Source organism: Diachasma alloeum, unplaced genomic scaffold, assembly GCF_001412515.2.
Source record: "Diachasma alloeum isolate Michigan unplaced genomic scaffold, Dall2.0 Dall_scaffold_00192, whole genome shotgun sequence".
NCBI classification, from domain to species: Eukaryota; Metazoa; Arthropoda; class Insecta; order Hymenoptera; family Braconidae; genus Diachasma; species Diachasma alloeum.
The window spans coordinates 1,470,301-1,496,016 of record NW_021680357.1 but is presented as its reverse complement, the minus strand read 5'-3'; the positions used below and the strand labels follow the sequence as shown (position 1 = coordinate 1,496,016).

The window sequence follows — 25,716 nt, the reverse complement described above, 5'->3', positions numbered from 1 at the left end:
TCACCGTCTAGGTGGATAAGTTATCGGTTAATTATAAGAATTCCTATCTTGCCATCGAATGCATCAAAACACTTCCTCTTGTATCGTTTAATGTCATTAAAAATAACGTTGAGAATGTCTCCAAATTTTCAACGATTCATATCCGAGTGTAATCCAGGATTTGAATCCGTGGATCGCAATGTGCGTTCGAAATGTCGATGTTCATGTGTCGTTCAGTTCACAAGTTGATGTGCAATCACCTGAGTTCTTCGATCGTGCGCTTTGGATTAATCAAAAGTCCAAGCAAACACAAAAATCGAATGTTGATATTATTAAGGATAATTTGTGTGGTGATGCTCGCTAGCTACATTACCCTCCATATACTTATCGTCTGGGTCGATAAGTTATCGGTAAATTATCAGAATTCTTACCTTATCATCGGATGCATTAAATAACTTCCTCTTTTATCACATTATCTCCCTTAAAATGAAGTTCAGAATGTCTCCAAATTTTAATCGATCATTCAGTTTGACATTAATGCTTGTAGAAAATATGTTTGGTATTCTCGAAACAACAGCAATTGTAAACAATTTTTATGTAGTCAGCGATTCATAGCTGAGCGTGATCCGGGAAATGAATCCATGGATCGCAATGTGCGTTCGAAATGTCGATGTTCATGTGTCTTACAGTTCACAAGTTGACGTGCAATTACGTGAATTCTTCAATCTTCCGATTTGGATCCATCAAAAGTCCAAGCAAACACAGAATTGAATGTTAATTTTATTCAGACTTGCGTTTACTCTGACCATCGCAAAAATTTAAGATCGTGTCTTAAGAATTGAAGCCATTGTTACAAATTTTGCTACGACCAATCTAAATTTATTCATTAAACAAATTTAAGGCACCTACCTTATCTCCAAATGTGGTGCCACCAGATGTCGCCTCAATCACCAAAACAACAGGTCCTCTCATTAACTCCTAATAGTCTTCATTACCGGCCCTTTATTACCGTCACTCATTACGTCATCAGACAATGTTTTTTGATCCCCAAGATCTCCTTCAACAAAACCACATGACAATTTCAACCCAGAACTACAATAGATCACCGGTAATTACCAGGCAACTCTCATATGAAAGTGATTCGCATGTCCCTAAGCCACGGAGTCACGACACAAAGACCGAAACAAGAAAATGCACTCACCACATTCAATCATCCGATAGAAATGTCGCCAGCAGTATTTCAATCGTGAGCGTGAAACTACGGGAGCAGAAGCGCATACTTGAGACGGCGGGTTACCGCGGGTTCAGAGGGTCACAGACACTGAGAAAGCCATAGCATCTATTATATAACCTTGCGCGTAACAGAAGCACTCAAATCCCATGTCTAAAAAAAGAGAAAAAAAATCATGACACACGTCTCCATGAGCGGATGATTATTTCCATCATTATCTCATTATTTTCTCTATACTCGTCGTATTTATCATTTACAAAACGCATCTAGTCTCTCAGAATGGAAATCATTAATCGCAACAATGAGTCAATGGATTGAATCGACTCCAGCGTGGGAACTGTCAGTGTGAAAGCCAGAGGGATTGTCGTGACATCGCGACCTTGGGGGGCCGTGGGTGGATGACCTTGTTGCACATCGATACGCACTGTGATGTAGACCCCAGGCCAGTAATGACGCGATAGTTACAACAACTCGAGACACACGAGTAACGGGAATCATTGTTGATGCATTCGATTCACTGACCGAGAATCGATAATGACGGCTGAGGTATGAGTATGATCCGCGCTCTAATTGTCCTTTCAGGTTTATTGGATTGATCTGTCGGGTTGGGTAACACGTGGTTTTGATGGAATTTCTATTATATCTTGAAGAACATTATTGTAATGGCATGAGATGGATGACCATTGGCTACTGCGCCACCTTGCGGTGGCGTCCCTGTACTTGGGTCTTCATAATTTGTTTTTTTCCTTCCTCTCAACAACTTTCTTACAAAATTTAATTAAAAAATTTGGTTAATTGGTTAAGACATTACTTCTTTTTATTTATGGCAATAATGAGAGTATTTGATTTCTCTGTAGCCAAAAGCTTCTTTCGCGCCAATGGGTGCAAGAAAAAAATACCCGACCGGTGTGGGAAATTTCACTGTACAGGTGGATAATTTTTGCATCCACACACTGACAGAAAAAATTGGTTTTATCAAGAGAATTTTATTTGAACTATCATTATTGTAATGGCATGAGATGGATGACCATTGGCTACTGCGCCACCTTGCGGTGGCGTCCCTGTACTTGGGTCTTCATACACTTTTTGATTCATAGCTGGTGACCAACGAATAGGCAATATTCTTGGGATATAGAACCCAAGATGAGTGAATTATAATACTGTTCCACATTTGTTCTTTTCGTCCCTCTCATCAACTTTCTTACAAAATTTAATTAACAAATTTGGTTAATTGGTTCAGAGATTAGTTCTTTCTATTTGTGGCAATAATGAGAGTATTTGATTTCTTTCTTGCTAAAAGCTACTTTCTAGCCAATGGGTGCAAGAAAATAATACCCGACCGGTGTGGGAAATTTTACTGTACAGGAGGATAATTTTCATCCACGCACTGACAGAAAAAATTGGTTTTATCAAGAGAATTTTATTTGAACTATCACTATTGTAATGGCATGAGATGGATGACCATTGGCTACTGTGCCACCTTGCGGTGGCGTCCCTGTACTTAGGTCTTCAGAACCTCCTTGATTCACAGCTGGTGACCAAGGAATAGGCAATATTCTTGGGATATAGAACCGAAGATGAGTGAATTATAATATCGTTCCGCATTTGTTCTTTTTCTTCCTCTCAACAACTTTCTCACAAAATTTAATCAACAGATTTGATGATTGAAAAAGGTTGAATCTATAATGTGGTCTGTATCAAACTGTAAAAGATACTTGGATCCTCAAGACTACATTGAATTATTTAAAAAATAATTCAATTATGTCTACCTTAATTTCATTTTTTATTGCCATATGATCATCCAAAATATAATTAAAAACTCTCATTCATATGAGTCCGTCTTCATATTGAAATTCGACTGGCCATTGAACCTGATCTTTTTTCACTTTCACTCAACACACGGGTGTGTCGTCATGTTTTTCCAATGAGGCAGAAGCATTGAAATCGTGAGTCCGTAAACAAGAAGACTACACACTGAATGGAAACGGAATTATTGAACAATGCAAGTGTTCCATGAACTGCTTTCTACGATCTGGCATTTGAATCATACCAAATTCCTAACGAGGATGGAGATCGAAGCGATCGCAGTCACGCGTTGGGGTATTTGATACACTTCCACCACCCGTTCTCCAGCATTGGAGTTTACGGAGACCCCAGTGGCATTCAAATGCCACTATTTTTTTCGCGATCCATTATGTCTGGAATAATGCCTCTCTCCCTTCATCTTGGGTGAGTCCTCTCTGTACTTTTACTCACCTCTTCCCAATTATTATCGGACGAGATAGTCCACACCTTGAGATTACTCAGACGCATTCTCATCGAGTTGAGAGTACGGTGAGAGCATAAATGATTATTTAACGGTTGTAAACACAACGCGATGTGACTACTAGTTATTTCTTGATACGCATCGTGAGAAAGTCATTTATATTATGATGAATGCGAGAAGTGTCTTAAAGGCGTCTTAAATGCGATATTGAGTGGATTGCCAAAGTGTCTTAATTTAAGGCGGTAAAAATTCCGATTTGAGCCACGGAAAATCGATGAAGTTCAGCTGCATGATTGTCTTAACGTTCAATAAAAATGTACCTTAATTTAGGACGTCTCAATTAAGATATCATCGGCATCGAGTATTTCGATTTAAGACACTAATCATTGATGAAGTTTAGATACATGAAGGTCTTTCAAGTGTAAACGGAAGGGTTATTATTTTGTCTTAATTAATTTGTATTAATTTGTCTTAATTTAAGATTATAAGACATCGAGTTAAGACACTTGAAAATCCTTTAATGTAAATATCAACGTGTTCGAATTCGTAAAAATTAGTAAAGTAGAAATGCACGAATGTCTTAAAGTTCAACAAAAATGTGTCTTAATTTAAGGCGCCTTAATTAATCCATCAGCTCCATCCTCAAATATATTTATTAAAGCCATAAACAATCGCTTAAATCCGTCTTAAAATTGAAGAACAAATGAACGTGTCCTAACCCCATGTTAAGTTAATTTTATTTTCTGGAAAGGGTGTCTTAAACGTCTTAAGTAACACATCAACTTCGTCTATAAAAACCCTAATTAAGACGTTGAAAAACGCTGGAATTCAAACGAATAAATGTCTTGAAATTGCCAAAAACTCGCGTCTTAATGAAGCCATCAACATTTATTTGATGGCTTAATTAAGACGCGAAACCAGGTATTTAAATTTAAGACACTACTTTTCATCGTTGATTGGAAACCCCTTCACATAGAATTGAAACTCTTCCTCAATCATAATTCTGTCGTAAAAAAATTACGTAAGAATTTTTTCCGATCCACGGGTACCAACCAAATCAACCAACTCGTCCGATTAAGTAACGTTATCATTAATATCCATTCATAAATCACATTGATCACGATTATTTGATGCTGTTAACTCAATACCCAGCATCGCCCTCTCGTTGTTCCTTTTGTTAAACTCTCGAGCAAAAACAATGAAAATAAAATTTAAAGAGAAGCCATTAGGTATCACAAGCGCGGGCACTTCCTGGCTATAGGTGGTTAAGGGAATGTTGCCCGCTGGACACTCCCTGGAACTCCAGCGCGCATACTTTTGCGCGAGTCGTCGCCGATTCGTCATACAGAGAGGGCAATTATACGGGGCAGAATGAGCATAAATCTTTTCCCCGGTCAGAAGTATTTAAAATTCCAGTGGCAAAATGAACAGCTGGAGTTCACACGTGCGTCCGGGTGTGGGTGAAACGCATTCGCACGCACTGCAAAAACTGGCGGCTTAAAGATGTCTTAAGGAGGGACGATTTTTTCGTTTTAAAAAAATCGTTTGAGAGAGAAGACATTAACCCCATTGAGACATAAAATTATAATTTTTTTGGTTACTTACTGATTTGTAATAACATGGAACAACAAATGAGACATCAATGCATGTCTTATTTTTCTAATTTAAGACACTATTACGCAAACATCTTAATTTAATACACTATTTCTCGTTAGTGCCCTGAGAGAAAAAAATGGTACTGCTGAAACATTTTTTGTTTGATAATAAAACGTTTGATAGACAATGCATTAACCCCATTGAGACATAAAATTATAATTTTTTTGGTTACTTATTGATTTGTAATAACATGGAACAAAAAATGAGACATTAACGCATGTCTTAATTTTTCAATTTAAGACGTTATTTCTCAAACGTCTTAATTTAAGACACTATTTCTTGTTAGTGCCCTGAGAGAAAAAATTAGTTCTGCTGAAAATTTTTTTCGTTTGATAATAAGACGTTTAATAGACAATATATTTTCATAATGTCTTGAGGACAATAGCGTCTTAAAAAAATAAGACATTTTTCTGAAATTCCTAATTTTAAAAATTTCATCACTTCAATTTTTTTCCTGTACAATGTCAACAGAACAACAGAACATTCAAGAATTATTCATAAAACACACGTTGATACAACCGCTATCCGCGTTCCTAACGATCTCATTGATCTAGAATTTATTAACACATTTCAATCGTTAATTATCGATTATTAGCATTAGAATTATTGTTCCCAAGATAAAAATGCACAATTGCATTCAATTTTAATAAAGCTCGTGATCAATGACCGTGACTGATAATTTATGGCTAATGAGAAACCCTTGGCCTTGCGACAGGGAATTATTAATCGTGAATAATCGTCTCGATAATTCCACACCGTGAAATCATGAAAACTTCGAAGTGAGATGTCCAGACGGATTTCGAGGGTAATACCAGTTACCGAGCGTGAGACGTCTTAACCCGGCCCGGGAGAGGTCAGGAATGGCAATAAAACTATCACTTCCCAGCGATTTCTCTAATTATAATTATTATCGATTAATTACCGAGTGACGCAATGAGTGAAGTGTAATTCGAGAATTCTAACGTTCATCCTTCATTATGGGTGTTGCGGGGCACGAGACCCATTGTTCCGAATCGGCTTTTACATAATCGCATCCGTGCGCGGTCAGTCTCCGGAAACTGAGGCGGCAGGCGCGTTTACACGGAGAGATCTAGATTTTGGGATAAGGTTGGATATAATTTGGGGTGTACCTAGATAATCTAGCGGAGCGCTAGAAATTGTCGGTTTTATGAAATTATTTCATAGAAACAATCAGTCGAGTTTCATCTTTCTATACAACTTCTTTTATTGATACATTTTCTATAAAAATTCTTCGACATGAATTTTCTGTTTTTAAAGCCAGTAGAATTTTCATGCGGATTCGGAAGGTTTACCTGTGAAATTTTGTATCTCTTCGATCTTGGATACTGAATTCAATAGTGAAGCGGTAAACCGGGTTAAGTCGATTTTGACTTTTGGCCATTTTTTGATGAATATCTCGGAATCTAAGAGAGATAGCGAAATTCTGCTCAATACCTTTTTTATAACCCTCAGTTGGCTCTACAAAAAAGGTCGTAACAAAAATTTTTGTATCTCTTTCAGATTCCGAGATATTTGTCAAAAACTGGCCAATAGTCAAAATCAACATAAGCCGGTTTACCGTTTCGCTACTGAATTCTTTCCATCATTCTTCTCGCACGAATAGTTTTTTATTAATTATCTGTCTCATATTATTAAAATAATGTTGTAATTCACTTCGATTTAATTATGACTCACGCAACTCCATTCATCTCCACCAAATGCTCTCACTCACTTTACCTTTCTATACAACTTTTTTTAATATATTTTCTATAAGGATTCCTCGACATGAATTCTCTACGTTTTTTGCCACTATTTTTTTATTCTTTTTTCATTAAAAAATTGAAGAAAGGAATTTAGAAAATGTGAGCCGAGGGATTTTAGTTATAAAAAATATCTAAATAGAAAATCAATAAATAACAGTAAGTAATAATAGTTGTGTCTCATTAATTATCTGTCTCATATCATTAAAATAATGTCGTAATTCACTCCGATTTAATTATGAGTCACTCAACTCCACTGCAACATTCCAAGTAAATTGACTATTTACCGGTCATCAGCGGTGAATCTTCGAGGTTATAGAAAACTAGGTGCAGTGACGCGACCGCCAGGTGGCATCCTACCGGACTATCCGGTAGGAAAAATTAAAGAGAACTGTCCATTTCAGTTCTATTTTCCCCTGAAAATGAGTGGACAACTTGAATTTTCAGGCCAGTGACAATGAATGCAATTGAGGGCGAAAAAAATGATGGAAATTCAGATTTCACTGAAAATTCAATGTAATTTGGCACTGAATATTCATACTAGATTGGAAATTCAAACAAATTACGGAATTCTCGTCTTTATGCTGCTTAACGTTCTGGAATTTTACTGAATTTCAGTGATAGCCTTATCAATTAATCATAATTATCATTAAATTATGAAGTCAAATTTTAACATAAACTTTACAATTTTGAATATTAAATTAACCAATTAACTAATAAAATTATTGGTTAATTATAATTAACCAATTAGTACATTTAAATGTCGAAATATTCTATCAACCAATGATTAAGGTAGGAAGATGGACGATTATTTGGATAATCGAAAATCAAGTACCTAATTTAGAATTAGCTTATTAGCTAAAAAATTGCATTTCAATATTATCAAATATTTTATTCACCATCAATCGGAAAATTTGGTTAATAAATTTTATATTTTAAATTTGTTAAATATAGTTAAACTTTGAACAATATAAGGAGATAATCCCTTTTTAATATTGTCAAAATTTAATATTGCCCATCTCTGTTGAATTTTCAGTGAAACCTGATTTTATTCCCCTAAATCATCTTCAATGTTACTGTCTTGAAAATTAGTAGTCGACTGTTTCTGAAATTCCCTTCTTTTTCTAACGGTGTAGTTGGGAATTGGCACATAAATAAAATCCGGCAGGACTATTTAGGACTCGAATTTCGACACGGGAACCTAGGTGCAGTGACGCCACCGCGAGGTGGCGTCCGACCCAACCCTCTCCACCAACCGCTCTCACTCCCTCATCTCGCCTTAAATTTCAACCAATAAAAGTTGTACTCCCAGTCAACCATTCATTTTATTAAGTAACGTACAAGGCACCAGTGAAGCCAAGATTTTCGAACACTGCATCCTTCACAAGGGAGGGTAGGGTGTCCTATTCAGCATCGTGATTGAAATTATGCAAACGTCGTGTGGGCACGAATGCAATAAACAAAGATCACCGAGAGGGATCCGTGGCAGGTCGCGCTGCGGCTCGATATATACATTCTCGATGAGGCCATGGTACGAGACAATGCGGCACGATTCACCGGGGCCTCTCGTATCCACTGGTACCCAGTGCAGATCGCTATAAGGAGACGAATACAAGAGGGAGAAGAAGAATAAGAGGGAGCGTCATGGCATTTGGGACGCCGGCCGACGGAGAATGCAAGGGCATGCCGCCTTCGGTGAACGGTTTTGTAGCTCATCCAACTTCTTTTATAGACAGGTACATCGTGTGCACGGGCGTCAACTATAAATTCGTGGTTATCCGGGGCGAGGGAGAAGAAAGTGTGATATTATATCATGTGTTGCAATGTTTCACCCTTTTTCATTTTCCAGGTGAGGAGGGTTTTGGATCTTTCAAAGGTCACGAGTTTAAGTTGATTCCAATAAATATAATATTGTAAAAACTGGCGGGGCTGGTGAAGGCAACTTCATTTAAGACATTAGCGCTTGTTATTCTTAACAATAATGAGAGCATTTGATTTCTTTCTAGCCAAAAGCTAACTTCTAGACGATGGGTGCAAGAAAAAAATACCTGACCGGTGTGGGAAATTTTACTGTACAGGAGGATAATTTTTGCATCCATATACTGACAGAAAAAAATAGTTTTATCAAGAGAATTTTATTTGAACCAACTATCATTTGNATGATTTTATGGTCAATACCAGTTATCTCTTCTTGAGATACATTTGATTGGGAGAAATCGAATTNCTGACAGAAAAAAATAGTTTTATCAAGAGAATTTTATTTGAACCAACTATCATTTGGTTGTTAATTTTCAAATAATAGTACATTACGCAATTAGTGCGGAAAGCAGGCGGTTACCGCCTGCTGTCCGCACGTGTTGCGTATACTATTTTATATGATAAGTGCGTGATGAAGTCTGGCGGTGGAGGGGGTGGCGNAGGTTAGATTTCCTTCCTTGTTATTCTCTTTTAATAGGTGATGCGCATGCGCGTCATGCGTTATTTCGGGTTTCAGTTGACTATAGTCAACTGAAACCCATGCGGTTACACGCACGTATCATATAAACATGATTTTATGGTCAATACCAGTTATCTCTTCTTGAGATACATTTGATTGGGAGAAATCGAATTTCTCTAGAAATGATGTTCCTTTTATTTGTCGTCATAGCGAGGATATTTGATTTTTTTTCTAGCCAAAAGTTTGCTAACTCCAGAAATTCGTTGGTTTACTCATAAATCAAAATTATTCTCATGACTAAATACGTTGTTATCTCAATCAACGCGNTAGTACATTACGCAATTAGTGCGGAAAGCAGGCGGTTACCGCCTGCTGTCCGCACGTGTTGCGTATACTATTTTATATGATAAGTGCGTGATGAAGTCTGGCGGTGGAGGGGGNATTGTTACGCGGAAAAAGCTTTGAGATTGTAGTAAGATGTCATTGAGTTGAAAGAAGTTTATATTTCTTGACTAAAAAAATCGCATTAGTTTACAATAACAGAATCACAGATTTATTTGCTTCAAGTAAATGTATTTCAACAAGAAATAATTGATGTTCACCGTAAAATCGTATTTATTTGAAATTGGTTCAAGTATATAGTACTTGTGTTCCAAGAAAGGAACATTTCAATAAAAATAATTTTTTCTATCAGTGTAGTAATCTGGAAAAACCTGAAAAAAACAAATGACACGTCAATGCATGTCTCGATCTCGCAATTTGAGGAACTAAAAATGACTCAAATTGGGAGCCCAAAGCATCTTGAACTAATTTTTCTCCTGCCGTAATTTTAAAAAAAAATATTGTCAATCAATTAATCTCTTCTCACAGATGACGAAACCATAATGCTCCACATACCGCGATCAAGATCATCTCCGATGGTTAATACAGTGACGAAATGACCATCACAACCGATAAGATCGCCGTCAGCAGCGTGAGTAATTCAATGCTATTACCGCGAACAGATGAATAACCCCCCGGTACAAGCGTCTCCCGCATATTCGCACGATTCACGTGAACATCCACAATCCAAGCAGATTCACGAGACCTTATCGATCCGACATTAAAACAACTCCGCATGTGGATCCGGCGACGAATAGGTCAATGTACATTTCCCATTATTGTATTTAAACATATTGCATCGCGTGGTATTCCACGCTCACTCCGATCCACCGTCACTTAATGGCACAACTTTGTACACAAATATATCTTGAGCTTCTCATAATTTTTTTTTTTCCTCTTCAACTCGAGTTTCATTCGCATCAAGCGATGGGTCACACGTGTGTGAGGGACGTGGGAGAGAAAAGAAAGGAAAAACGGTTCACAATGGCTATAATTTTTTCCCCTCAATGTTAAATGAAACATAATTAATGGAATGAACGTGAGCTTGGGTACATGGGAGAAAATATTTTCCAGTGATGAGGGTGACAGATTTTATTGAAAATGAAATGGAAGAAAAATGGGGGAATTAATCTTGTGACTTTCTCTCGGTTAATCATACCATGAGTTTTTATTTATTTTTATGTTCACGCGAAGTCATGCAGAGTTCAATCGCTGTGTGAATCATAAATTGCGGAGGGGAGATTATTATTTCACTCGAGATTGCGGCTCAATCACACTGGTTTATAGTATAGTGGAAGATAGTAGGGAAATTGAGACACTTTTCTCCACTAATTTAAGTCGCTTTTAGTGTCTCAAATTAGGACTTCAAGACATTTGTTTTATGTATTGTAGGGGCCATGAAAAAAATTGTATTCACATTTACTGGGATAATTTTTGGTGGAATGCAGGGTAAATTTTACAGTGTATAGTGTTTTCTCATATTTAAAGTGGTAAATAAAGTGAAATTTTTCCGACAATNTTCCAGGGGGCGAAGCCCCCCCCAACCGAAGAAAAAAGATCACATTTATTTAAAAAAATAATTATAAAAAAGTGTGATTTAAAAATTATGCGGAACTTCTGAAGAAAAAATTAATTATATTCNAAAAATATTGTCAATCAATTAATCTCTTCTCACAGATGACGAAACCATAATGCTCCACATACCGCGATCAAGATCATCTCCGATGGTTAATACAGTGACGAAATGACCATCACAACCGATAAGATCGCCGTCAGCAGCGTGAGTAATTCAATGCTATTACCGCGAACAGATGAATAACCCCCCGGTACAAGCGTCTCCCGCATATTCGCACGATTCACGTGAACATCCACAATCCAAGCAGATTCACGAGACCTTATCGATCCGACATTAAAACAACTCCGCATGTGGATCCGGCGACGAATAGGTCAATGTACATTTCCCATTATTGTATTTAAACATATTGCATCGCGTGGTATTCCACGCTCACTCCGATCCACCGTCACTTAATGGCACAACTTTGTACACAAATATATCTTGAGCTTCTCATAATTTTTTTTTTTCCTCTTCAACTCGAGTTTCATTCGCATCAAGCGATGGGTCACACGTGTGTGAGGGACGTGGGAGAGAAAAGAAAGGAAAAACGGTTCACAATGGCTATAATTTTTTCCCCTCAATGTTAAATGAAACATAATTAATGGAATGAACGTGAGCTTGGGTACATGGGAGAAAATATTTTCCAGTGATGAGGGTGACAGATTTTATTGAAAATGAAATGGAAGAAAAATGGGGGAATTAATCTTGTGACTTTCTCTCGGTTAATCATACCATGAGTTTTTATTTATTTTTATGTTCACGCGAAGTCATGCAGAGTTCAATCGCTGTGTGAATCATAAATTGCGGAGGGGAGATTATTATTTCACTCGAGATTGCGGCTCAATCACACTGGTTTATAGTATAGTGGAAGATAGTAGGGAAATTGAGACACTTTTCTCCACTAATTTAAGTCGCTTTTAGTGTCTCAAATTAGGACTTCAAGACATTTGTTTTATGTATTGTAGGGGCCATGAAAAAAATTGTATTCACATTTACTGGGATAATTTTTGGTGGAATGCAGGGTAAATTTTACAGTGTATAGTGTTTTCTCATATTTAAAGTGGTAAATAAAGTGAAATTTTTCCGACAATCACATCCTATCATCAAATTCTTCATGATCAGGAACAGAAAGAAATTTTCAAGTTGATGGTTGTGGAGAAAATTGGGTGAGCGGTATTACCCGGTGAGCGGTACAGACACACCCTCCCCTACTCGGTAATTAGTGGACTTGTCGACGAAAATTAAGATCTTCATGATTATTTGTATACAGGATAGTAATTTTTGACTGAAGTCCGTTAATTATACGGTACATGAAAATTATAGCACATTCGCATCAGTTCATATTCGATAACAATGAAAATAAATTTGAGCTGCCTGAGTGCGGTACACGGAGAGAAATTTTTGATAAAAATTATCCTACCGTTCTATAAAAGTGTATCATGAGTCATTGTTTCCTCATTTCTATCCCGAAATTTAGTAAAAATTAATATATGATGATCTAATTTTATTTTTCGTCATTCAGGCCTGTTAGGTAGCGCCTACTATAGCTGTCTTGAGGGAAGCTAAATGGCGTTTAACAGACCAGGTCCGTTAAACGAAGCACAGGTATGGTTAACTCGAGTTAGCAGCCCTAGGACAATAAAAACATACAGTTTCTAGATGGGCAACCCACAAAACCTTCGTAGGAATACAACATGAAGTGTGCGGTTATCGCTGTCACTTGCTTGAAAACTCGGCGGATCGTTCACCACTAATACGATGCGCCACCGTCATTGCCGATGACATCAGGAGTTGTTATTCCGTTGCTAGGGAGTCAGTCGTAACTTGAGGGTTATATTGTCAAAATATTAGTTTAATAAAGAGATTATATTCACTTTCTCGTTATATATCTATTTTGAATAGATTATATATATATTTCTATTAAAATGTGATGAAAAATTTGAGTATGTTGTGAGAAGAAGAGGAACGATGAAAAAGAAAAGTTGTAAACTGTAGATGTTCACACGTTGATTTTCTCATGAGAATAAATTTAGAAAAATGATTAATCCTTCTTTTTATTCTTTCAATTTGTTGCAATTTCCATTTCAGGAGGAGGAAGATTTCCATTCTCATCTAGATGTTTTTTGAATGTTTTTGACAGACTCCGTGAATTACAACTTTTGCATTCGTTCTTTCGAATCTCAATTTAGGATTTTGCATCTCTTTTTCTTCAATATTTTCTCTTCACTTGTCATTTCGTTTTTCTACAGTGGGGGGGGCTTCGCCCCCCCCACCCCCCCCCCCCGGGGCCTGCGGCCCCTGGACCCCGCTTCTGCGCCCCCTCCCCTTCCCCTCCCCCTCACCTTCAACGGGCCTTCATGACAAAAAATAGTATGTGTCATACGGACCGTGACGTCGGTTTGCGATTCGTGTGAGTTAGCAGCACTCGGCAGTCGGTAAGACAGGACGAGGCGCGCCGAAGGCGCACACTTCACACTCATCGCAAACCTCCGTCTACGGTCCTAATGACACAATATACTATTACGTTAGAGAAATTTTATCCTGATAAAAATAAAAATTACCGTCCCGGAAGATTAAAAATTACTGTACCGGGAGGGTAAAATTTACCAACCGCTCTAGAATTTTCATTATGTACATAAAAATTATTGGACTGGAAGGGTAAAATTTATTATGCATGAGGATAAAATTTCTCTAACGTAGAATAAAATTTGATCATCATATATTAATTTTTACTAAATTTCGGGATAGAAATGAGGAAACGATGACTCATGATACACTTTTATAGAACGGTAGGATAATTGTTATCAAAAATTTCTCTCTGTGTAAAAGCATGTGAAAATTAGAGTTATTTTTTCCAGTGATTGACTTGTTCGGTAGTTTTTCCATTTTTTCGTCATGTATAAAAAATTGACGAACTCATATCAATGTCTTATCTACTATCAAATTATGTCCATCAAATGGTCCCACATACTCGAACTACTAAATCAGATAACATTTTATCCAGTTCTAAAAAATATTCAACACGTTATTTACATCAGACCAACCTCTTATTTCAACCATGAATGGCTTTTCTGGAGGTAGTCCAGTTATGTCTCCCCAGGTGTCCGCAAAACTCAATTGAGATAAGCGTTATTTTAGGAAAACTTGTCACGATAATCACGTCATAAACTGACAGACTTAATTAGCCTCAGTAGCTACTCTATTACGCGAGTTGAGTTCATTTCAATAGATTTAGTTGGCACTGTTGAGCGTTTAATCCAGCGGCTGATTGGCCTGAATGGAGTGCGTTGAGTACGTAATACATCCATTACTTTATTGCGTACAAGACTGGGACAGGCCGGGCTGACGCTTGCTTTCCGAAAAACTCATCACTCAGATTGTGATCGGAGCGGGTGTACTGAACACGGCCCATCAGACACCTATATACCGAGTGTCGCAAGTGGAATGTGGAACGTGGGTGGTGTCAGACAATTGAGAGCTGTCTCCTAAAAATGGCAATCCTGCACTATACGACATGTTGAACATGTTTATACACTAATAATTGTCTCTGGTAATGGGATATTTCTTATATTTTTTTACGAAGGAATTAGCATGAGGAATTATTATCATGATACATGAGAAATTTTTAGATTCCGTTATTTTGTTTATTTTATAAAAATCTTGTTGTGATTTTAAGTAAAGTTTAACATGAATTGTTCTTCGATCATCTCATGTTATCACAATTATAATTTACTTATCTTCAGTCCTATGTTTAAAGAATATTGGGTATTCATTGATCGTTAGCTGTGATTCAAGGAGATTATGAACACTCGGGTTCAGTGACGCCATCGCAAGGTGGCGCGGTAGCCAATCCAGATCTCCATTCCTAAGAAATAAGTATCATTTAATTTCTCTTCTCCAATTATGGATTACAAAAATATTTGCTATCAATTAACATCATCTGAGCGAGCTAAACTAGAAACAATCTAAAAGCTAAAATTGATTTATTAATTGAAAAAAATGTGAATGATTTTAGATTTAATTTAACATGAATTATTTGTTGATCATCTGTCTGATGTTATGACAATTATAATTCACTTACCCTAATTTTTATGTATCAACAATACTCACTATTCGGTACACGAGGAGAAATTTTTTGAAAAATTCTAGTGCTAGCACGGGAAAAGAGGCGGAAAATGATGGTCAAGAAAAAAATCCCGTGCCGGCACTAGAAACTTTAGTGGGTAAAATGTCAATTTTTCTGTTCTAAATTTCACAGAAATTCCCATAAATTTTACCAGAAATACCAAGAAATTTTACCTTAGCACTAAAATTTTTCACAGCCGGTGGAATGTGATTTTTTCCAGTACTCGTACTAGAATTTTTCTAGAAAATTTCTCTCCGCGTAGTCTTCATTTTTGAAGCAAAACGATGATGAACACTTGGGTTGATAGACGCCACCGCATGGTGGCGTAGTAGCTAATCTTAATCCCCATTTCTAAAAAGTGAATATCATTTCATTTCACTTCTCTGCAAAACAATGTCAAAACCAAAATTGAATTATCAATAAAAAAGATTTGGAAAATTGTTGGATATAATTTAACATGAATTGTCGGTTAATCATATGCCTCACATCATAACACATATGATTCAACCATCATGAGGCCTATACTTATAAAATATTTACTATTCATTGATCATCAACTGCGAATCAAGAAGGTTATGAACCCTCGGGTTCAGTGACGCCACCGCAAGGTGGCGCAGTATCCAATCTCAATTCGATTTCTAAAATTAGATATCATTTCATTTCACTTCTCCGCAGTTATGTGCTCCAAAAATATTTACCATCAATCATCACCACATGAACAAGCCAATCCGATAACAATCTCAACGCCAAACTAGATCTAGCGATCGCAATCTCGTCACTCAGTCATCCAGAATTAACGAAATTACGTATACATCCACGCATACGTTACACCATGATGAATTTCTAGAATAAACAAACGCGGCCTAGAATTAATTATGAAACCGTGAAGTGGCCCTCATTGAGGGAATTATGGTGCGAAGATCCTCGGCGATAAATACCATGAGACTTTTTTTAAACCACCGAATGATTGTTCTCCATTTGCTCCCAGAGATATTGATCATCGGGAGATAGTGTCACTCAGTCGTCTACCGTCGGGCAACCGCACGCGTTGTCTTCACGATCAAATTGGTAGAGAAATTTGTGGAATGGGGCGGGGTTCATTAGACTAATCCCATTAAATAAAATATGATTTTTAAGAGAAATTTAATGGCAGAAGAGCTAAAGTGAAAACTTCAGTAGAAATTTTTCGATTCATTTCAACATTATTTTCTTTAGAAATTTTTCGATTTATGCATTCGATCTATTTCATTAAATAAATAATAATATGATTCAGAGTAAATTATTTATTCAAATCAAATGCACAAATAATTGGATTTCAATAAAATCAATTTAATTGAAATTATTAGTAATATCATAATTATTATTCCATTAAAAATAGGATAAATTCTAAATGAAACTTTTTATTGAACAATCATTTCTTTCCGTCAATTGTTTTCAATCCAATTTAATTAGAGTAAAGTTGATGTAAATAAAAAATTTATTCAAAACTTATTTTGTTTTTAATAAAAAATTTTTTTCTATTTTTCAAAAATAAAATGAATATTACATTTGATTAAAATGAATCTGAATAATTTCTCAGAATGATAAAATTATAAATAATCAATTGTCCACGGAACAATGAATTAAGGAGGAACAATTATTGATAAAAACAACAATTAATTTTTTTTATGAATTATAAATTTTCTGAGATGAATTTACCTAGGAGAAAATTTCTGCGGAACGAAAATTTAAATGTTTTATTGCCAATGGAATCTCATTTCCCTGCCTATTAAGGATTATGGGTCTCGTGAAAACGTCTCATTAACAACCGCAATCAATCTTCCCCCCTACGACTGTAAAAAATCCCCACGACTCATCAGAATATTTCCCGCGATGTTGTTGACGACTTTCGCGGCATGCGCGGCCTTTACCCCAGCATTTCTCGTGACAACAGTTGTAACCGGGTATATCAAGCCCAGTTGATGCCTAGCATGTAGCTGAAATAAAAGATGTGGGATAGCGATAAGGGGACTGGTATTGTTCAAGAGAGGACACGACAATTCGCTTCTGTACTTTAAACTAGTGGCTCTGAATCACGAGAATATGCTCGCGACGCGGAACCATAACGTAATGCCTGAGTTGTAATAATATTACGTGGGGGGCGCGCGGGAGGGGCTCTCCGTAGGTGTTACATGTGCTCACGGAGTGATTTTATGACGGAATTACGAAAAAATGGGAAATTTATTGGACAGAGGAGATAAGAAACAATTATTTCAAAACGGTTTCGTTGTTTGATTCTTCAGCGGGTGAAAATCTTTCATTCGGAATTTTTACGATGTGCGAGGGTACCACCTCTATATTTCATTTGAAACATTCAAAGGATTATTAACTAAAAATATATAACTAGAATATTATTTTATGATATGAAGTTTTTTCGAATGGAGAAAGTAAGGCGGTTTTCATGAAAACAATCGTCTTGCGTCGAATTTTCGTGAAGCCCGCCTAACAAACAAAAGAGAATTGAATACCATTCTATGAAACATGAATAAACGAATGATCATTGTCCAAATCATTTAGGTCAGAGGAAAATAGAATAATTCTACTTTCTTAATATTACGTTTACTAAGGTTTTCTTCGAACAAAGTTGATTAGAATTAATAGCTAGAATTCTGAGATTATCTAAAATTTTTAACATTAACGATAGGAGAATCTGAATGCAATATAGTGAAAATGATGATCGATTTTTTCACTTTGAACAAATAATATTAATATCCAAATACAAAATTTCTGATATGAATAAAAAAAGCTGTGACTCAAGATTCCAAATGAAGTTTTAATTTTTAATTTGGTGCTGAAAACACGAGATGACAATATTCTAAGCACGGAATTATATTGATGAGATGAACAATAGATTAATTGAATTACCGTGTGAACTAACTAAAAATTGATAACCGTGTGGGCACGCACCTTTACCAGAGTATCAACAAACATTGAATTTCAGAAATTGAATTGTAATTATGATTAAAATATTATTGAGTGAGCGTAGGAATTAGATCATGAGCAAATCATTTATTGCTGATAAATTAGGACATACGATTCTCATCGGTCGTATTGCTTTTTGTAATGCGAATTATTATAAACAACTGATTAAAAAAATCAGAGGGTGACGCTCGTGTTTTTAAATATGTTATTCTAAAATTAATTTGCATTTCACTGGAGAAAAAGTAGCTAAAGTACTCGGATATTGTTGATTCCCCTGTAAAAATCTGTAGCAACACTTCAGAGAGACCCCAATACCAATCTGTTTGACATAAAGAAGAAATATAACGCGCGGCAATGGTGTTGTGTCTCGTCACCCAGTGTGATCGAGAGTCTACAAATTTACTTTTCCAATTACATTGAACTGTGGCAAGTGTTCCGATGTACACCGTGGAAACACCGGGCGTTGCTTTACTATTATTGCACCTGGAGTCCGGGCATATACGCGCTTGAGGTCAGGTGCAATTGGATTGCATCGTTTCACTCGGCGCGTGAGCCGACTAGCATTGAGGATTCCAGTCAATCGTTGGTGATTTCTTGGCGAGATATTAATTGGCGGCTTACGTGGACGCAATCAACGGACCAAGCGGGACGAAAAGGATCGTTTGGAGCATATTGGGAGGGAATGGCAATCAGATATGGAAGTGCTGTTGGATAATTTGTATTTTTGAAACATAAAATCAAAGATGAGAGAATTATAGGAGTGAGAAGGGAGTTATAGAGAGAATTTGAGGATCGGGAATCGCTACTGCGCCACCTGGTGGTGGCGTCCCTGTACCCACGTCCTCATAATCTCTGATTTTCCGCTGAGGAGCAATGAATAGTGAATTTCTTTGGAATATATTTGGAATATAGAACTGGAGATGAGTAAATCATGATTAAATCGCACAATTCATTATTTTATATTATTATTTTAATTACATGAGACAGATATTTAATGCAAAACTATTCGCCTGAAGAGAATGATTGAAAAAATCTAGTGTTCGAAAGACAAATAATTGATCTAAAATATTTTAGCTGTTGATTTATTGAATATATTAAGGAGAAAGAATCGATCGGACGTCACCTAGCGGTAGCGTCCTGGAACTTTTGTTCTTGCAGGGCCAGTGAATAATATATAAGTGCAAAATATGGAAATATACGGAAGTGAATTATAATATTATTGATGGGAAGTATTCAGTGGATATGATTATCTACTGCACCACATGGTGGTGGCGTCCCTGTACCTCAATTCTCCTAACCTCTCCGATTCACAACTGATGATCAATAAATCGTAAATATTTCTAAAAAAAATTTTCAAACTCACAATTATGTATCGAAGTGAATTAAATATTTCAAGGCAGGAGATTGATAAATACCTATTAATATTCAACCCCAGCGCGCGCTGAGTTACCTAACCGTCAGTTCATATCCAACAATTTCAACTCATACTTGACCTCTCAGTCATAAAAAAATCATTAATTACCCGCGGAATAAATTGACTGCGACACATAATAAAACATATTTATACCTTAATGTTGGCTCACTACAGAGGCCTAAAGGGATGTCGTAAAGTCGGGGTAGCGCACGGGACGAAACAGCCGCGTGTTTATGCCTTTGGAAATTATATTTTACGAGGCATATTTTCATAAGATTTTCTAGGGGGTACTGTCAATCCACTTAACACCAATATTAGAGTCGTTAAAATTTTCTCGCCGGGAAAAAATGCGCGGATTAAGTGGGAGGAATGTGATTGTCCCGAGGTCTGCCTGTCGATGAATGAGGTTCATTATGATGCTGGCACGCGGATCATGAATATCGCGTTTTTTACTGTTTCGTGCTAGTCACGATATTTCTAATTGTTAACAAATTCTCTCAGGTTAATAATGAGAGTTATTACGCGGCCTAATGAAAATTAAACATTCATTCCAGACTCAGAGCGTTATGTAATTAAATTTCATTCTCTGACAAAAAACTGTCTAAATTTTTTTGTTCAAAAATTAGAAAGAAATTTTTGAATTTAGAACAAATCATATTAATATTTTTCTCCTGATGAAAAAGTAATCGGGAGAAATTGAACGATTAATCATGTAATCAATTAGTAATTGCACTAATTGGTAATTAATAATTAATTGATGATTAACTTTTAATCGTTTGAGAAGTTGACTGGAGATGTCACAACGGATTTTTATTCACCTCAAAGAAAGTTCCCACAAGAATAATTTTATTGCCTCCCCGTAAATTTCTAGTGACGTAAAAAAGTATGAATTTCGTATCATTGAGAAATCGCCAGTAATCTCTGGGCGATAAAAACCCCAATAAAACACAATAGCCGCATTAAAAACTCAGTCGATACCTCGAAAACATTTTCAGGAAAAGTGACACATATGTAGAATCAGTCACTGCGTCAACTGAAACCCCGAAAATCCTGACATCCTCTTTAATTGCTTAAGTTCAGGGTCAAGTGACATCCGAATTGCGAAATTTGCACGTGGGTAAGACCCGAGTAATTAAAGAGCGAAAAAAATAATGCTCAATGTGAGGCATGTAATATGATGTTTCGACATTTCCTTGAGGTAATCATCAGAGATATTAATCCGCGATTCATGTTAAGTGAGAAAAAAATATGTCGCATTATCCAATTATGAAGGCGACTCGTGCGTGAGAAACATGAATGGGAAAAAAGGGGGAGACCGTCTTTCATCTTCAATATCTTCTGACCAAATGATACGATTTGGGTGAGTTGGAACTCATTTTCAAGCTTGGAAAGAAACCTTGAAAATAAAAAAAATCGACGAATTCAACTGTACGATTCTCGAGTCATAGGTCCGTGATGACGGTCGCGAGAACTTTAATATAGGGACGCCACCACTAGGTGGCGCCTAATCAATGCCCGATCTTTCTAGAGCTCACGCAAAGACAAAATTTCAATTTTGATGAATTTATCCAGAATATCATATTATATTATATTATATTATATTATATTATATTATATTATGCCTTATTGTGTATTATATATTTATTATATATCCTACATTGAAGCTCGAAAATATATCGCACAAATCTGATATATTTTCACGCACACATTTTTATCCATCCACGCACAACATGAAAACCGCGTTCAATACTTACAACACAACTCCCATAAACCCTGCGCTCTCCATCAGCACTAACAGCCTCCTTTGCGGCTTGCGTTCTTACAAACGTGGGTGTACCCGACGCTTTTTCGATTGCAGATAGATCGGTAAATGCATGTATATCACTGTTCGCTTGTTTATCGTCAAAGGAGAATAGATTGTTGAGTACAGAGTGATTTACTTTTTATCGATCAACGCCGGGAGTACGGCTGGGTGGCCATGAACTGTGCGACAATATTAATCCGGATGTTTTCTCTCAACTTTTCTGATTCAAATTTAAATTAAATTTGAAATGATGAAAATTTTGAAATTCCATCTTTTTTCTCAATTTCTTAATTTTTTATATATTATTGGTACATTTATCATCATTTATAATACATTGTCCTTTTTATTTTCAAATAAAATTTACACCGAATAATTTATCACAAAAGTGTAGTCACAATTAATTCTTAGAATTAATTTTTGTGTTTGATTTTTTTTTGAAAATCAATTCAATTTAATTTTCAATTAGTTTACTATTTGTCCTTTTTTGTATATCCTTATTATTTTGTTTCAATTTTTTTCAACTTTTCTATTAAATTTTTTCGTGCATGATGACCTATTGATGAAGTAATTCCCGTTTAATCACAAACACTTTCATCCGAGGTGATTGTGCACGGTGTGGGATGACTGCAATCACATTGTCTGCTTATCTCACCCTTTTTCCAGTATGTTATTCAAAACCATGAATACGATCTCGAAATAGATGCTTGTTATGCGCCAAGATGATGGTATTGTAAACACTTGAGACTGTGCCGGGCCAGTTGGGAAATTGCTCCGGGTCTTTATGCTCGCAGTCACAGGGACGATGATGTAGAACTCTCGAATATAACTCGTAATGCTCCAGCGTGGGGTTTGAATAGAAAGAAATTGGTAAAATTGACGAGGCGGGGTCCGTGGAATAGAAGCGGCTGATTTGGATGACGAGTTGGAACGTTTGATATTACGTAAAGAGGTGGCAATGATGGAACTGGGGCTCATCCAGACGATGTTACCGGCAAGTTGAGGTTGATGATGTAAACAATAATGATTTATTCATAAATACCTCTCAGATTCATTTGAAATATCATTTGGATATTTTTTAGATGTTATTCCCACCGCCACTCTCTTCATACGAATCGTTTCTCATCAATTATCCGTCTCGTGTAATTATAAGGATATTAACGTCGATTTAATTAGGGTTTAGTCATCTCTAATTCCATTTTTTGAAAATGTTTATTATGATTGATCCTTCCTGATGACCAGGTGAAGACTCAGAGTTCCGTCATGGGGGTTATGAGAAGTTTAATAGAGGGACGCCACCACTAGGTGGTATCACGCAAAGAAAAAATGTTGTAGTTTTGGTGGATCGATTCGTAATATTTGGGAAGCCTCGGAATTTTTAAATTTAAATGAGGGAGAAATGCTAAAATCAGGTGATTTTATCACTAATTACTAGTGACATAATTCTAAAAATCGGAGGATAAGTCCTGAACCTTAAGAAATGTATCCCTAAATTTCAGTGATTTATTTATAAAATTCCTCCGTATTTGTAACCTTCAATCTCAACCAGATCTGAACAGAAATATTTCATGGGATTGCGCCTCATCTAAATGATTTTGCTGCAAGTTGAGGGTGATGATGTAAACAATAATTATGTATTAATAAATATCTCTTAGATTCATTTGAAATAACATTTGAATATTTTTGAGGTGTTATTCTTGCCGTCACTCTCTTCACACGAATCGTTTCTCACTAATTATTCGTCTCGTATAATTATGATATTAACTTCGATTTAATTAGGGTTTAGTCATCTCTATTTCCATATTTTGAAAATGTTTATTGTCACTGATCCTTCCTGGTGACCAGGTGTGAATTTGAATAGAGGGACGCCACCGTTAGGTGGCACCCAGTGGAAATTCCAAATCGATTCAGAATCATGATTATAATTAATCACTCCCAGTGCTTCGATCGAAAATTGACGAAGACACAAAAAATCCGCGTGCACATGCATTCGGACCGCGATTCGCCTATCACCAGCACCACCGACTCTCCCCCCTCTCCGCGATCCGCTCCGCACTGAAGAAGGTGCTTTTCTACTGTGAGTATAAAACCGGTGAAAGCGCCTGGCAGCCCTCCAGATTACCGCTGTGTACGTCAGCGTCAAGAGCTCCGACAGTGTATCCAGCACATCGCACTGTCACTGTGGAACTCAACTCTTCGGCCACAACTTTTCATTCACTCTCTCAACATTAATAAACAAAGTTCCCGCAATTAATTGAAAGTAAATTGAAAAAAAAATTCTCCCCTAAATAAAAAAAATTAATTCCGTGTGCGAGAAATCGTGATAAAAATCCAGTAATAAATACAAGATTAAAAAGTGAAAAAAAATCATGAAGAGTTCCCTGATCTTGTTTTTGGCAGTTTTAACTGTCGCATGTGCCGTCATGGGATACCCGCAGGAGCGTCTAATGCCAGGTCAGTGTCTATCTCCAATTATTTTATTTCCGGTGATGTGCACCGTGTGAAATTCCCCGCGAAGAATATTTCCGAGCGAAAAAAAGAAATTTCCAACAATTAGAAATTCCCGCACTGTAGTTTGTGGTGAGGCGAGTGAGAGTGATAATACCGCAAAGTAGAGTAGACGACTCAATTCCGTGGAGAATGACCCAGCGATCAGCTGACGAGTGAGTAGAAGGGCCTGTTTGAATGAGATTTCACGGCAGGAATCATTCTCGAGTGATTTTCCCTCGTCATCCCAAATTTCCACGATTTCTGGTTCACGAGGACCCAGTGAAAGTAGCCATTGAGCATAAATTTTTAGTTATAAAGTTTTGAAAAAGGAAATTCCATTACATTCTGCGGTAGCAATGCGTGAACCTTTGACACGCGAGTGAAAACACAATTTCCGGTAATAAATGGAGTGATTGTACAATAGTTGTTGATTTGTTCTATGGGCACGTATGCTTCGTTTAATGACTCTTCATTAATCGGGGATTGTTGTTATTAAAGTGCTTTCTTCTTGTGGTTAATCATTCGTTGGGTTTGATAAAGGAAATTGTATTGTGGGACGCCACCTGGCGGTGGCGTCTCTGTACTCGGGTTGCCATAACCTCTATTATTAACAGCTGATGAATGGAAAATGAAATAGTAAATATTTTCAGAAGAGAGAAATGAAAGTGCACTAGAAAAAATAATGTCTGAAATTGAGGTACTTTCGTCCTCTTTTTTAAAACGTTTGGGTCCCCATGTTTTTGTATTTTATAGAGTCTGAAATGAAGACATTAAGAATGTAAAAAGTATCTTTCACAGTTTTGTGATAAACCACACGATAGATTCAACCATTTTCTATCATCAAACTTGACAATTTCAATCATGAATTCGCGTGAGAATATTTTGAAAAAAATCATAAATATTCAGCGTCATTCAAATTACATTTTACGCAGAATTATTATTTTTTTAAACGGTTGTTGCTCATACATAAATAAGTGAAATTGTTCAAGCAATTTTAATTACTCCGTTTAAGGACGCTTCATTAATTCGGGATTGTTGTCATTAAAGTGCTTTCTTCTGGTGTTTAATCATTCGTTGGGTTGGATAAAGGAAATTGTATTGTTGTGGGACGCCGCCTAGCGGTGGCGTCTCTGTCCTTGGATTGCCATAACCTCTGTGAACAGCTGATTATTGGAGGATAGTAAATATTATTGAAATATAGGAATGGAGGTGCACTAGAATAAATAATGTGTGAAATTAAGTTATTTTTGTCCCCTATTTTAAAACCTTTGTGTTCCCAATTTTGAGTATTTCATAGTATCTAAAATAAAGACTTGAGGATGTAAATTTTCAATCATCAAATTTATCAGTTAAATTGCGTGAGAATTTGTGGATGAAAATCATGAATACGCAGCGTTATTCAAATTACATTTTGCACAGAATTATTTTGTTAACCATTTGTTGTTCATAAATAAATAATTGAAATTGTTCAAACTTTCAGAGACCTCATTTTTTAGGCTTGAAATCGATTCCTGGTAAAATTCTGAATATGAATAAATTTGTTACGATTTCAAACAAATGATTTTTATGGTGGAAAATTAATTGTCTTTAAATTATTTA

At 36.4% G+C, this 25,716-nt stretch overlaps 1 protein-coding gene across 1 annotated transcript in view; it reads left to right on the top strand.

Moving 5' to 3' along the window:
* Nucleotides 1-23,765: 23,765 nt before the first annotated feature.
* The window catches only part of LOC107048407, an 84,239-nt gene continuing 82,288 nt past the window's right edge, over nucleotides 23,766-25,716 (top strand). Inside the window, exon 1 of the mRNA XM_015271563.1 lies at nucleotides 23,766-24,081. Within this exon, the coding sequence (XP_015127049.1) occupies nucleotides 23,997-24,081 (85 nt within the window). The 5' untranslated portion in view covers nucleotides 23,766-23,996. The remainder of the gene's footprint in view (nucleotides 24,082-25,716) is intronic.